Here is a 13,025-nt window from a genome sequence, read left to right on the forward strand (position 1 = left end):
ATATATTTTGGCCTCTAATGTGATGTGTTGTGAGAGTCACCTTGAGACACCAGAGATGGGGCCTCTGGGTCACTTGCCAGGATCATATAGATTATATCTCACCTAATCAATTCCCTGCCATTTCAGGGAGCCTCGCACATTGGTGCACCTTGGTCCCTCCTGTTCTCTGCCTGTGGTGCACAATAGTTTAGTCTCCTGAGGGCGGAGATACTGTGCTTTCAATCTGATTGTTAGCTCGGTCTGGGGGTAGTCTTTAGAGCCCTGTGATCTACAGGAGGTCAGACTAGCTGATCTGGACGTCCTGTCTGGCCTTAAACACTACAAGATGGAAACCACCAATGGACCCTTGGCAGCCCCTTTTCCAGCTAAGGCCCTGAGCCTGGCCATGGATACATCTGCCCCCAACTCTCAGCACAGGAGCAGTGCCCCTGGCATCAGGGGCACTTAATGGTAAGCACGTGTGGAAAGCATTTTCAGGCTTGGTGCCCAAAGCCAAGTTTTTAATAATGCCTTTACTGAGCTATGTCCATTTACAGCAACTGTGTGATGGCAAAACCAGGAGGTTGTAGTGCTTTTACTCAAAGGCATTGTTATGGGAAGAGGAGAGAGGCACCTAAAGAAGAGGGCATATGGCCCACCAAGCCAGCTGTATGCAGACCATCCTCCATTTGCATCATCCCCTCCTCCAGTAATTAATCTCAGTGCTTCACTAGACTTCCCCAGTGAGTAGGCCTGGCTCCTCAAAGGCATGTAGCTCCTGCTGAAACCAATGGGAGTTCTTCTTGTGTGGCATCTCCTTGTGGCAGCGGGTCACAACCATGGCAGCCCATTCTGTGCAATCCTCTACCAATTTCCTTGTGGATGAATGGTCCTTTTGATCCGCCCAGGATACCACATTGTCCATCCAAGATCTCCTTTTTCTGCCCCCTGTTCTTCTGCCACCAGTGCCCCTTCAGCACACATTGCCCACCGAACCCCTTAAAATGTGCCCTGCGCACTGAACTTTTCTTTTCATAAGATCTCTGACAAGCATTTGCTGAATTCCAGTAATCTCCAATACTTTTCCCTTGGTGACATGGTCTGTCCACGGTCTATAACACCACAGCTGGAAGGATTGTAGTTTCATTATTATCAATTGTTTGAATGTCCATGTTTCACAGCCGTAGTTTAACAAAGACCGAAAATGAGTTTTTAAGTGTCGGAAATTACCCATCAGCTTTATGTCCCTACTCAGCAGATGTTTATTCTTTGGAAATCAATGGGAGACAGGCATCTAAATGCTTTTGAGGATCTGAGCCTTTGTCCCTTTATGTTGCCTTTTGCCTGTCTGTGTTTCCTGTTTGCTCGTAGGGTAAGTCTACACTGTAATTAAAAACCCGCAGCTGGCCCATGCCAGCTGACTCAGGCTCAGGCTGTGGGGCTGTTTAATTGCGGTTTAGATGTGGGTTCGGACTGGAGCCTGGGCTCCAGGACCCTGTGAGGTGGAAGAGTCCCAAAGTTGGGGCTCCAGGCCGAGCCTGATGTCTACACTGGAATTAAACAGCCCCTTAGCCTGAGGACAGCAAGCCCAAGTCAGCTGGCACAGGCCAGCTACAGGTGTATAACTGCAGTGTAGGCATCCCCTTAGCTTCCCTGTAACCACACCCCGGTGTGTGATTCCATGAGCACTCACAAGCTAAGTGGATTTGATCTGTATTTAGATAGAAGACCTGTAAAGAGCATATCATACTGTAGGTCAGTGGGCCCCAAACTGTGGGGCATGCCCCCCAGGGAGCACGAAAGCATGTTCGGGGGGGGGGCACACAGCAGGGCCCAGGCTAGCCCCGGGGGGCAGGGAGGGAGCGCCACCCAGCCCCACTCTGCCACCCAGCCCTGCTCCAGTCCCAGCTGCAGCTCCACTCCACCCTCAGCCCACCTCTGGCCCCAGCCGCAGCACCGCTCCACTCCCTGCTCCACCTCCAGCCCAACTCTGCTCTCATTCCCGCTCTGCCCCGAGGCCAGCTCCCCCTCTAGCCCCAACTCCTCCCCATCCCCAGTTCCGTCCCGGCTCCACCTTCTGAGCCAACTGTGCAGTAATGGGGGGGCATGGACAGAGTACATTACTGGCAAGGGGGAGGGGTGACAGGAAAAGTTTGGGCACCACTGCTGTAGGTGCTGCTGACTCATGAGGTGGCTCCTTTCTTTCTTATTCAGTGCCCCAGCAAAGTGCTGGGGACTCAGTGCTGCTGGAGGTGTCATCTCTTGTTGAGCCATAAAACCAAGATCCCTTTTCTCTGTCATCCAAGATCTCCTGGCTGTTCTCATAAGAACAGTGGGGTTACCACACTCTGGCCAGGGTAACTACATTCTTCCTCCCAAACACTCCCGGCAGCTTCAGTTGGATACGGTTTACTTCCTCACTTCCTGTCCTAAACAGCTGTACAGTGTTGCCGTGCACAGCTGTGGTCTAAAGGGGCTGTACTGTGAGTGGGACTTAATGCATTAAAAGGGTGAAATTCATCCCTGGGCAGAGGTCAAGCAGCACCGGTTAAGGTCCATATACGCCTTGTTTTGAGGACTGAAGGGGAATTTAAATGCACAGGGGTTAATTTCTCATCTTTGTAAGGCACTGTGTGATCTGAGGACAAAAGTGGTAACAGCAATGCGGACATATTAATTATTTATTATGATTATTTTCATTAGTTTTGAAATCGCCTGCATTTGGGAAAACTCTCTGAGCCCCAAGGGAGTGAAATGACTGTTGCAATTTGCCAGGGCTCCTGTATTGGATTACACAAAGGAACATGCCAACTAAAGTGGCATGAACATCTCGGGGCTAATATTTAGAGAGCTGCAAGACACAGAGGGGAGGGTAAGCAATTCAAACCTGACCTCCAGTCAGCTTTCTTGGGTTGTGTCTGAACGTAGTGCAGGGACTCTCAATGCACATCTGAATGGAGAGATCCCTTCAGCTCCAAATGGTTAATACTGCGCTTCCTCCTATTGCAAGGGAAAGCGTTGGGCCAGATCTTCTCTGTTGATGTAAATCAGTGTAGCTCCAGAAGCCCATGGGCTGAAGCCAATTTACAGCAGCTGAAAATCAGTTCCTTTCACTTTCAAGGGGCTTTATTCATGTGAGTAAAAATTTCAGGATGTAACTCCATATTGTCCGTTCTCTGACAGGCTGTGGGTATGTGGCACCTGACAGTTTCCTGGTGAATGTAATGATGGAAGAAGGTGCCAGAATTTTGTTAATTATTAGCATTATCATCCCGAGCACTTACTGTAGAGGGGAGCCTTTTCCTGGTCTCGGTACTCTGTCATTATGGCACAGGATAGAGAAAAGGGCAGGTTTGTTAAGGAAACCTACAGATGCCGGAGTTGTCATTATCCTATGAATGCTCCTTTGTGACAGGATGAATATAAACCTGACAAAGATCTCTCTGAAGTGGATCTGAAAAACGCCATCCGAGTTCACCATGCCTTAGCCACCAAAGCCTCTGACTACAGCAAAAAATCCAACGTGCTCAAGCTGAAGACAGCCGACTGGAGAGTTTTTCTCTTCCAAGCTCCGTGAGTACCATAGCGCAGTCCAGGTGACTCCCATTTGGTTGATTTTATTCCTTATGTGAACAATACCAAGCTGGGACTCAAGGCTGGTTTCTGGGAACCAGCAGTTTTGGGGGGGTGTAATAAGGGATCAAATTGAATGGTCGTGTTTTAAATCACCTTGCACAGGGGAAAATGATGGTGCAAAGTAGTGGACAATCCTTGATGTGTAGGAGTCAGGTCCTGAGCTCCTTACTCAGCTGTTCCTTAGCCCTGACTTAAGGACCATTCCACTGACTTCAGATGGGGTTTAGCCACCTAAGAACTGAGCAGAAGAAGAGTAAGGAGCTCAGGAAGGATCTAGCCCTAGAGTTGTAGGACATGAGTGCCCCACTCCAGTCATTGGGCTTATCAGTTCCCAGATCTGGTGAGGCCTGTGCTGAGCCCACAGTCACATGCAGGGCTATTGACTAGGCCCCAACTCCTTGTCAGTTCATTATTCTGGTCTTGTTTTCATTTGTGTAGGGGGGCCATTTTCTCCAGCCTCCGCACTTGCTGGTTCCTTTCAGGACCAAAAGGCGAAGGGCCACAATGCTGTATGCCTGATTCTGGTCTCACTTACTTGGTTCTACACTGGGGTAACGCCACCAAATTCCATGGCATTATTCCTGATTTACACTGCTGCAAGGGAGATGAGAATAAAGGCCTGGGAGAATCAGGCTGTTTACAGTGTATTTCCAGTCAGAACAGAAGCCAGAGGTCCCGGCCCAGTTGCGCAGACTCAGGAGCCTGATTCCGATCTCTGTTACACTAGTGCAAATCAGGCGTAACTTCCATTGCAGTTACAGCAGCATAAAACCAGTGCAAGTGAGATCAGAATCAGGCCTTGGGGAACTGCAGCATCGGGATAAGGCTCTGGGATGTGGCGCACTTCTCTGCCCCTCTTGTGCTTTGCCCTCAGCTACCCACGGACAGCACACAGTCGCCGGGATGCATGCCCACCTGGCAGGAGGCAGGGTCTACAGCAGAGCTCATTGTTAGGTTTGCACTTTTGGATGACTTGGCAGGACATTCCATGCTTAAGGCCCAATTCAGTTACAAATGTGTCTTGCTTCCATGACCTCACTTGAAGGGAAATGGAATGTATTTCTCACTGGACTGGCCCGGCCCAGCCGTGGGTGATCAGGTAAGCCAGAGCTCACACTCTCGGCTGTGCTTATTTGTTTCTAACCCCTCAGTAGGTGCTCAAATCCTGTGGCGATTTTGCCTCTCCTAGGCTCTATGTGATTAAAGCCTCTGGCAACTGCTAATAGGAAAATGGAGTCTGTCACCTCTAGGTCATCTGTCTGGATCTAGCCCAGGTTGGTAGCGATCACCAGGGCTGAGACCAACAGATCTTCTTGACTGCTCGGTTGGAGTGAGTCCATAGTGAACAGGATTCCACAGCATTAAAATCCCCACCACAATCCACAATGTTCCACGCCTTTGTTCGCTGTCTCATCAGAAAAGCCAGGAACTGAATGGACCGTAGACTCAATTCCCCTCTCAGCCCAGGAGACAGACTGTGCAGAACCAGGGCAGAGCCCATAGATGGGAAGCTGGCATTGCTGCATGGCCTGGGGATAAAACCGAATGGCGTAGGTCAGTCTTTGTGGACAAACTGGAGGCAGAGAGCTAGAGTTTTAGTGGCTTTCACTGGGACAATTTACAGGGGGAAAGGGAAACGTAACTGACAATCCCGTACACAATAAGGAACCAGTTCCAATTAGCTGGTAATCTGCTCAGTTCCAAACCTGACAAATCCAAGGAACGCAGAAAAACAGGGCTTCAAAGCAAGGCTGCATGAGAATGGGCTGCCTTAGAACCAGCTGTAATGCATGCAGGGCTGAGCGCAGTGATAGAAACAAACTCTCTCTCCCCGTCACAGAAGCAAAGAAGAAATGCTCTCCTGGATACTGAGAATAAACCTAGTGGCTGCCATTTTCTCTGCCCCCGCCTTCCCAGCTGCCATATGTTCCATGAAGAAATTCTGCCGTCCCCTCTTGCCATCTTCAATGACTAAGCTGTGCCAGGTAATGCATGCACGAGGGGGAGGGGCTGGAAAGCAGGTCAGTGCCAAGCATGAGATTCTGGGGGCTGCTGGGTATGCTTTTGGATGTGGCCAGGGTAGATCTGCTGCTTGTTTCAGGTTCATTCCCAGCCTTCATGCAATTAACAGATAAATGTTTTCCTGTGAGTCACACCCACCTATCTGCAGGGCTGAGATTGAGGGCCAGTCACACACCATGGCAAATCACAGGGTCCGATCCTGGCTCCTAATGTGTGCACCTATATGCCACTGCTGGATCAACCTGCATACGCTGAAAGGTGCCTGCCTAAGTCTATAGAGGCTGGAAGGGCAGTGGACATGGTTAGAGTGGGCACGGTCTCATGAAAACCTGGGTATGCCTATGTGCTCAGCCAGTCATGCATCGCACACTTTGTTCCACCCCAGAGCAGGAATAAGATACCCAGAGGGCATGTGTTTTGGTAGCGGAGTATCCTGTTGTTACTAAAGGGTGACCGATTAGCCCACTGGTGCACATGGCCACATTCAAGGAGAACACTCAACCTGCTGGCTTCATGGCTGGTTGTTCTGGCCCCCAAATCCTTCCTTCTCAGAGAGCGTGTCACCCATTGCTCAGTGCATTTCCCAATATCTCACCATTTCCAGGGGCAAAGGGCACAACCCTATTCCCATTGACCTCCATGGCGAAACTCATGTGGATTTCAATGGAGCCAAATTGGGCCCTCAATGCCCAGTAATTGGTAACTTTTTTTGTAAAGTGCAGCCAGGAGTGGTTATCTGGTTATTTTTCAGGCAGCTTTGTTGGCTGTCCTGTGATTGGCAATCCGTGCAGCATACAGAAGTCATCTCTGCCTCTTGTGGGAATGGCATCTGAAAGATAGACCCATTTAATTTTCAAGTCAGTATCTTATAGAGCCAACGTCCGACTACATTATTGTTACTAGCACTTAAAGATGCCCATTGAGAACTAGTTTAATAATCAGATGCCATATTTTGTTCTAAGGTGATCCAGCAGGGTTTTTCCATCTGTAATGTCTAGGATCCATTTCAGAGTCATTCTTGTTGCCCCTATTCATGCTGTTTTCTTCCATCATTTGCTGCCATGGCCTTGATGCTGCATCAGCCTGTCTCCCATGTCCGTGGGCTCAGCTCTAGCCAGTCTTAGCATCCTGTAGCCATTGCTGTCTAGTTCTGTCCTGCTCCCTCTGGCCCTGTGCCCATTGGGCTATTCGGAATCATGCTCTTCAGGTGGTCAGGAATTTTTTCGTTGCAAAGTGCCACCAACACCAGACCTTTCTGCGGGCAATGGGAAAGTTTCTCAGAGATGGAGGCAGCACCCCAGAACAGCCTGGTGGTCAGGGCCCGCACCTGCAATAGGAGAGACCCAGCTTCAAGTCCTCCAGCTGTCTGCTCTGGAGCAGGGACCTGAACCATGTCCCAGCTGGCTCCCTTACCTTTGGGCTATGGTGCCAGTCTCTGCTGTCCTAATGAATATTTATCAGCTATACAAAGTGGAATAGGTGAGAAAAGGAGAGACAGCAAGAGATGGGGCTGACTCTAGCCAGTGGCTAGAACGTAGGAGATGCAGGTTCAAGTCCCTCCTCGGGATCAGGCAGAACAGGCCCTTTAACATGAGTTGCCCAGCTCCCTGAGGAGTGTCTGAACCAGCTGGCCATTCCGGGGCCTCTCTCGTGTCTTTGCATGAAAAATTCCAAAAGGCCTCAGTTTGGTTCCAGTGCAGAACAAAAACAAAATGCCAAAGCTCTCCATTCCTTTGTGAACCTGAACTGGTGTTCCGGCCAGCCCTAGCCGAGAGTGACACAGACCCTTGTTAGCAGCCTGGTCCTGCCTGCAGCCACCACTCCCCCTCCATTGCCATCATCCGCCTTTCTGCTCTGTGAAACCATCCCTGGGGTTCTTGGGTCTTTGCTCCTGGTATGGTGCCAATCAGAGTAACTAAACTCTCGCAGACTTTACCAGTGATCTTCCTCCCTGAACTGAAACCAGCACATTACTTCTGCCTGCAGGATCCTGTTCAGTGCTGCAAGCGCCAGCCCACGAAGGAGCTGAGGCGGCTCCAAACTCCCATCTCATCAGGGATTAGAGCCCCAGGGAGAAAGTGGAGCAGCTGATCTGGGTAAACTGGTTCAGTGGTCTGGCAATGCCGGGAGGCAGTGCTGCTGGAAAATGCTCAGCTACTCCCGGGGCAGGTATCTGCTCTCTGAAATGTGCTTTTATAAGAAGCAGATATCATGTAGCTGGCACTGCTCTACAGAGAATACACACTGTAGCATTGTATAGGGCTCTCCAGTGAGCAGCGAATACAACAAACACACCTCAGCAGCAAGGAGACAGAGCAATAATCTGGCCTCTACAGGAGTGAGCCCCCCGGAGGGGGATATCACCTTTAGCCAATGAGATACCATGTCACAAGGACAGATATCCTGCAGCTCAGAGGGGGCTGCCTAGTTCTGCTGAAGGAGCAAGACACAGGCAGCTCCTCGATGGATGCCAGGAGCCTAAATCCCATTGAGGAGCTGGACCTCAGTTCAGGAAACACAGTCCGTTCTGGATAGGTGTTAAATGACACGGCCCAGTTCACGTTTGCATTACAGAGGTAGAGTAATGATCGATGGGTTTTGATCCTCCTCAGGGGCCCAAATTTTGGCTGCTACTTCTCAGGTGAATTTGGGAATTGAATGCATTAATTTGGCTCCAGGACTGAGCACAAGCCCAACTCCAGCTGGATGTTGCACGTCCTTGAAAAGAAGAATCCCACGTCTGCAATCTGGCATTGCCCTTGTTTTTGCATATTAGTACATCTGAACAGTTGACTTGCTTCTCTCCACAGGAGGAACAGCTGAGGTCCCATGAAAATAAGATGAAGCAGATTGCAGATGAACTAACAGAGCATAAATTACATCCTGTAGAGAAAAGCCTCAAGTCAAAAGAGGCTGAAGAATATAGGCTGAAAGAGCATTACCTAATATTCGAGGTAAGGGAGCTTTCATCTTTCTTGTGATAAATGAGTCCTTGGACAAATCTGATGGGAGTTGATAAGCCTGGTATAGCTACTGTGTGTGTCTGTGTGCGTGTGTCTGTGTGCGTGTGTGTGCAGGGGTCTGTGTGTATTTGTATGGGTGTGCATGTGTGTGTGTGTGTGTGTCTGTGTGGGAGGGTCTGTGTGCATGTGTCTGTGTGCGTGTGTGTGGAGGGGTCTGTGTGTGTCTGTCTGTGTGCATTTGTATGGGTATGCATGTGTGGGGGGCTGTGTATGTGTGCGTCTGTGTCTGTGTGTGCGTGCATGTGTCTGCATGTATCTGGGTGTGTGTCTGTGTGTGCATGCGTGTCTGTGTCTGTGTGTATGTGTGCGCGTGCTCAGCAAGGCCCTTGGAGACAGGCAGGGCAGTATATACTGATGGCAATGTTCTTCTTTTGTGCACTGAAATTTAAAACAAACGATTTTCTTTATTAATTTTCAAAACTGACAAAAAAGAGAGAAATCAAACCCCAGCCTACTGTCCTGGCACCTGAACTGTCCCTCTGTCCTGCAGGAAGGAGATGGGCAGACCCTCTGTCTGGACCAGAGTGGGGGCTAAGGTTGGCTTTAAGAAACCTGTACAGACCCCCAGTCCTGGGTCTAACTGGTCTCACTTACACTAACTGCCAGCAGTTCCAGGGGACCAGTCAATAGTTGGGTATAGAAAAACCATGGTCACGCCCCACTCCACCAGCCAGACACCCTACATTTGACAGGAGGAGTGGCACAAGAGCTGCTACAAGGATTCCAGGCTACCTACAAATTCTGCAATCTTGGAAGAGCACACAGAGAGCCAGAGCTTCCAGCTTTACTGGGTGTGACCCGAGATTACCCAGGAAGTCAGTGTCAGAACCAGGACCAGAATCCAGGTCTCTTAGCCTTGTGTACAATCTATTAGACCCACAATCACAAACAGAATGTCGGTTGCCTCAGTGGAAAAGGACACACTTCCTTGTTGGCAAAAATGGCTTAAACCAGTGGTTCTCAACCTTTCCAGATGACTGTACCCCTTTCAGGAGTCTGATTTGTCTTGTATATCCCCAAATTTCACCTCACTGAAAAACTACTTGCTTACAAAATTAGACTTAAAAATACAAAAGTGTCACAGCTCACTACTACTGAAACATTGTTGGCTTTCTCATTTTACAATGTAATTATAAAATACATCCATTGAAATACAAATATTGTACTTGCTTGTCAGTGTATAGTATATAGAGCAGTATAAACAGGTCATTATCTGCATCTGAAGAAGTGGGGTTTTTTACTCACAAAAGCTTACAAAAACTGTTAGTCTTTAAGGTGCCACTGGACTCCTCATTTTTTTTATGGATACAGACTAACAAGGCTACCCCTCTGATAATTGTTTGTATGAAATTTTAATATGTACTGACTTCGTTAGTGCTTTATTTGTGGTCTATTGTAAAATGAGGCAAATATCTAGATGAGTTGGTGTACTCCCTAGAAGACCTCTTCATATCCCATGGTTGAGAACCACTAACTTAAACCTCTCACCTACGCTGCTGGGTTCTGAAATGCAGGGTTCTCTAAGAAAAAGTATCTGGGCATAGGTCCAGTAAGGAAAACCCTGATGGATGGAGCCACATGTGTCAGTAACTAAAGATGCCCAAAGGGGGATTGGGGTAGAAAATACCGAGCACTTGAGAGTGACATTAGAGTGAAGAATGGCCCATCCTCATCTGAACTTCACCCCTATGCAGAGAGCCAGCGCCGTGTATCAGTTAACTCATCAAACAAGGGAATGTCACCCTGGGAGCATGGCGCTCCAGTCTGGGCAGCTCGCAGAGGTTATGAAGATCCAGCAAAAGCAGTGAAGATGGTGCAGCAGGACCTACACGTTACAAGGAACTGCAAAAACTGACCTAATCTAGCCTTGAAATTAAATATGAAGCACAAAAGGAAAATGGAGCAGTCCCTCCTTTTTATACTAATATGAGAATAAGCCACTATTTAAGGGTAATCATGAACCAGTTAATGGCACACAGCTAAATCTAAAATCATATTAGAGCTAATACTTCCTCCTACAGATTGTAGTTACCATCACAAGTCTTAGAGTCAAACACTGTTATGGTTACTGGATAATTTTACTGCAGTGTTGGTGTATTTACCTATGGGTAGGTGAAGGCTTATTGCACATTGGTCACAGAATAAGCATATTGCTATTAGCAATGATCCCACTCTTTGCTTTGATTCCCACTTTGCTTGTATGCCACAAGGTTGAGTCAATCCATGTCGTTCCCCTGCCTGAAAGCAAATGGGTTCGCCTGGTGCATTGTTGTATGCCGGTGATAGATGATTGCCCCAGCTTGTTCTTGGATACCTTCAGTGTTCTCAGCATATCTTTGCCCCACTCCTTCCCTATTACCCAGCTGTTTGTCCTGTTCTGTTTCCCTCTGCAGAAGAGCCGCTACGAGACGTACATTAACTTGCTGTGCGTGAAGATAAAAGTTGGAACAGATGATCTGGAGAAAATCGAAGCCAGCCTTTTCATGGTGGAGGCTGATGACATCTCCTTGCGGAAGACACATTCAAGCCCTTCCCTGAGCCAGGGACACTTGTCTGTACACAGCAAGGTGGAAAAGGACGTTATAGAGCAGAACACTTAACAGGTAACGCTAGTGCGGGCGAAACCAATCAGTGAGGCTTAGTACTCCTTGACTAGATCGATGAGCACAATTATACCTAGGAAATCATATGAACAAAACCGGTAGACATACAAGACGTGGTTTCTGATCCAGCGGAAGAAATCAAAGAAGCTTTAGTTTACACTTTGCTAATTTTTTTCCAGTGCCCTGACATTTCAGTGTCATTGACTCTCTACTTTCTCTTCACATCTGTTACCCCCTTCAGTGTTTCTTTTACTCCTGTTCCCTGTGTGCATGCAATAAAGGGACACATTCTTTGTACAAGGGCTGGGATGCTCATTCTCAAGCAGCTCTCCCCTACGTCACTGGAGTTCCCAGACTCCTGCAGTTTCTGGCAACATGGAGACACAACCAGTTCTTGGAGTCTAGAATCTGTTCCTTTTTAACAACCAGCAGCAGGTCTGCAGCACCAGCAGCACTTACAATGAAACAGCAGGAAGAAACACAACATCAAGGAGCAAAATTCTCCATATTGCAATAATACAGGTTCGGCGGGATATTTACTGAGAATCAAAAAGTGTTATTACCATGGATGTGCAAAAAGTGATCTGTGCATGGCAATAGTGATATCCCGGGCACTATTGCTTGGTTTTTATACATATAAATATATATAAATAAATATATATAAGTAATCTTTAAAAGGGTTTTGAAACTGGATGTCTAAGTCCAACACTGCGAAGGCAAGATGGCTGGGAAGCATCGTCAGGAAGGCAATTCGAGAATACAGGGGGCTTCATAACATAGCAGAATGTTTTTAAAAATGCAGTCGCCTCTGTTTCTTTTTCGTTTTGCAATGAAGTTCCATATGGCTTTGCTGTGCCACACTGCGCTACTGTTGACGCTTATTAAACTTAAATAGCTGACCCACTGCTTCTTTTGTGTCCATAACTTCAGCAGCTTTGGATGGAGGCCCCATCTGAGCAGCAGTCCTGCAGATACAAGCTTCGCTACGTGACTGGGGCAGGTGGGAAACCTATCTCCTGTCCACTTGTATTGTACTGAACTCCATTTTGCTGAGCATACTGTACTCTTTCAACGGGATATTGTGTTTCTGTTTCATTCTGTTGTCTGTGGTCCAATTATTTGCTGTTGTAATAGAGATGATTCCACTGCATTTCAAAGGCCATGGCACTTTATTTATTTATTTTCATTTCGTTTTCCAGGCATGTTCACAGGAACCAAGTTCCGGTTTTAAAGGATCTTGTAGCTGCTAATTACAGTAATTTACAGTTTCTATTTTTGCAGCTTTTTTTTAAGGAAAAAAAAGAGATTTGTTTGGACTCTTGTCAACTTTTGAGAGTTTATAGACTATTGAGTTTCCATAATGTTTCTTACCACTTAAAAAGCCCCCACCCAATTTTACCTCTTCTTTTACCTCACCTCTTCTTTTGGTCTCTTTGTTTCTTTGTACAGTTTGATAGTTTCTTTGAAAGGATGCACTAAGAATCATGTCAAACAAAGAAATAATAATAAAGCTGAATCTGTTGAGAAAGAGAATTGGTCTGAAATAACATTCTCACTCAGGCTCATAGTGTGTAATGATTTCCAGTGTCTTCCCGGGTACTGAATTCTTGAATTTAGATATAATTACATGGTCACACGCAGAAGTGTCACCGCTCTAGACTTAAACTCCACTTGTTTAGATGAAATTCTGGCCCCATTTAAATCCATGGCAAAAGTCCCATGGCTTCAAAGGAGCCAGATTTTCTGCCTAGGTGTTTCCTCC

General features: G+C 47.5%; 1 protein-coding gene across 5 annotated transcripts in view; it reads left to right on the forward strand.

The window, feature by feature from the left end:
• Window positions 1-12,796, forward strand: part of PSD2 (pleckstrin and Sec7 domain containing 2) — a 172,434-nt gene extending 159,638 nt beyond the window's left edge. For all 5 annotated transcript variants that reach the window (XM_075131390.1, XM_075131391.1, XM_075131389.1 and 2 more), the window contains 4 exons: window positions 3,395-3,552; window positions 5,456-5,600; window positions 8,448-8,591; window positions 11,054-12,796. In XM_075131390.1, the coding sequence (XP_074987491.1) occupies window positions 3,395-3,552; window positions 5,456-5,600; window positions 8,448-8,591; window positions 11,054-11,260 (654 nt within the window). In that variant the 3' untranslated portion in view covers window positions 11,261-12,796. The remainder of the gene's footprint in view (window positions 1-3,394; window positions 3,553-5,455; window positions 5,601-8,447; window positions 8,592-11,053) is intronic.
• The last annotated feature ends 229 nt before the right edge of the window (window positions 12,797-13,025 follow it).

This window comes from Caretta caretta, chromosome 8 (genome assembly GCF_965140235.1).
Source record: "Caretta caretta isolate rCarCar2 chromosome 8, rCarCar1.hap1, whole genome shotgun sequence".
NCBI classification, from domain to species: Eukaryota; Metazoa; Chordata; order Testudines; family Cheloniidae; genus Caretta; species Caretta caretta.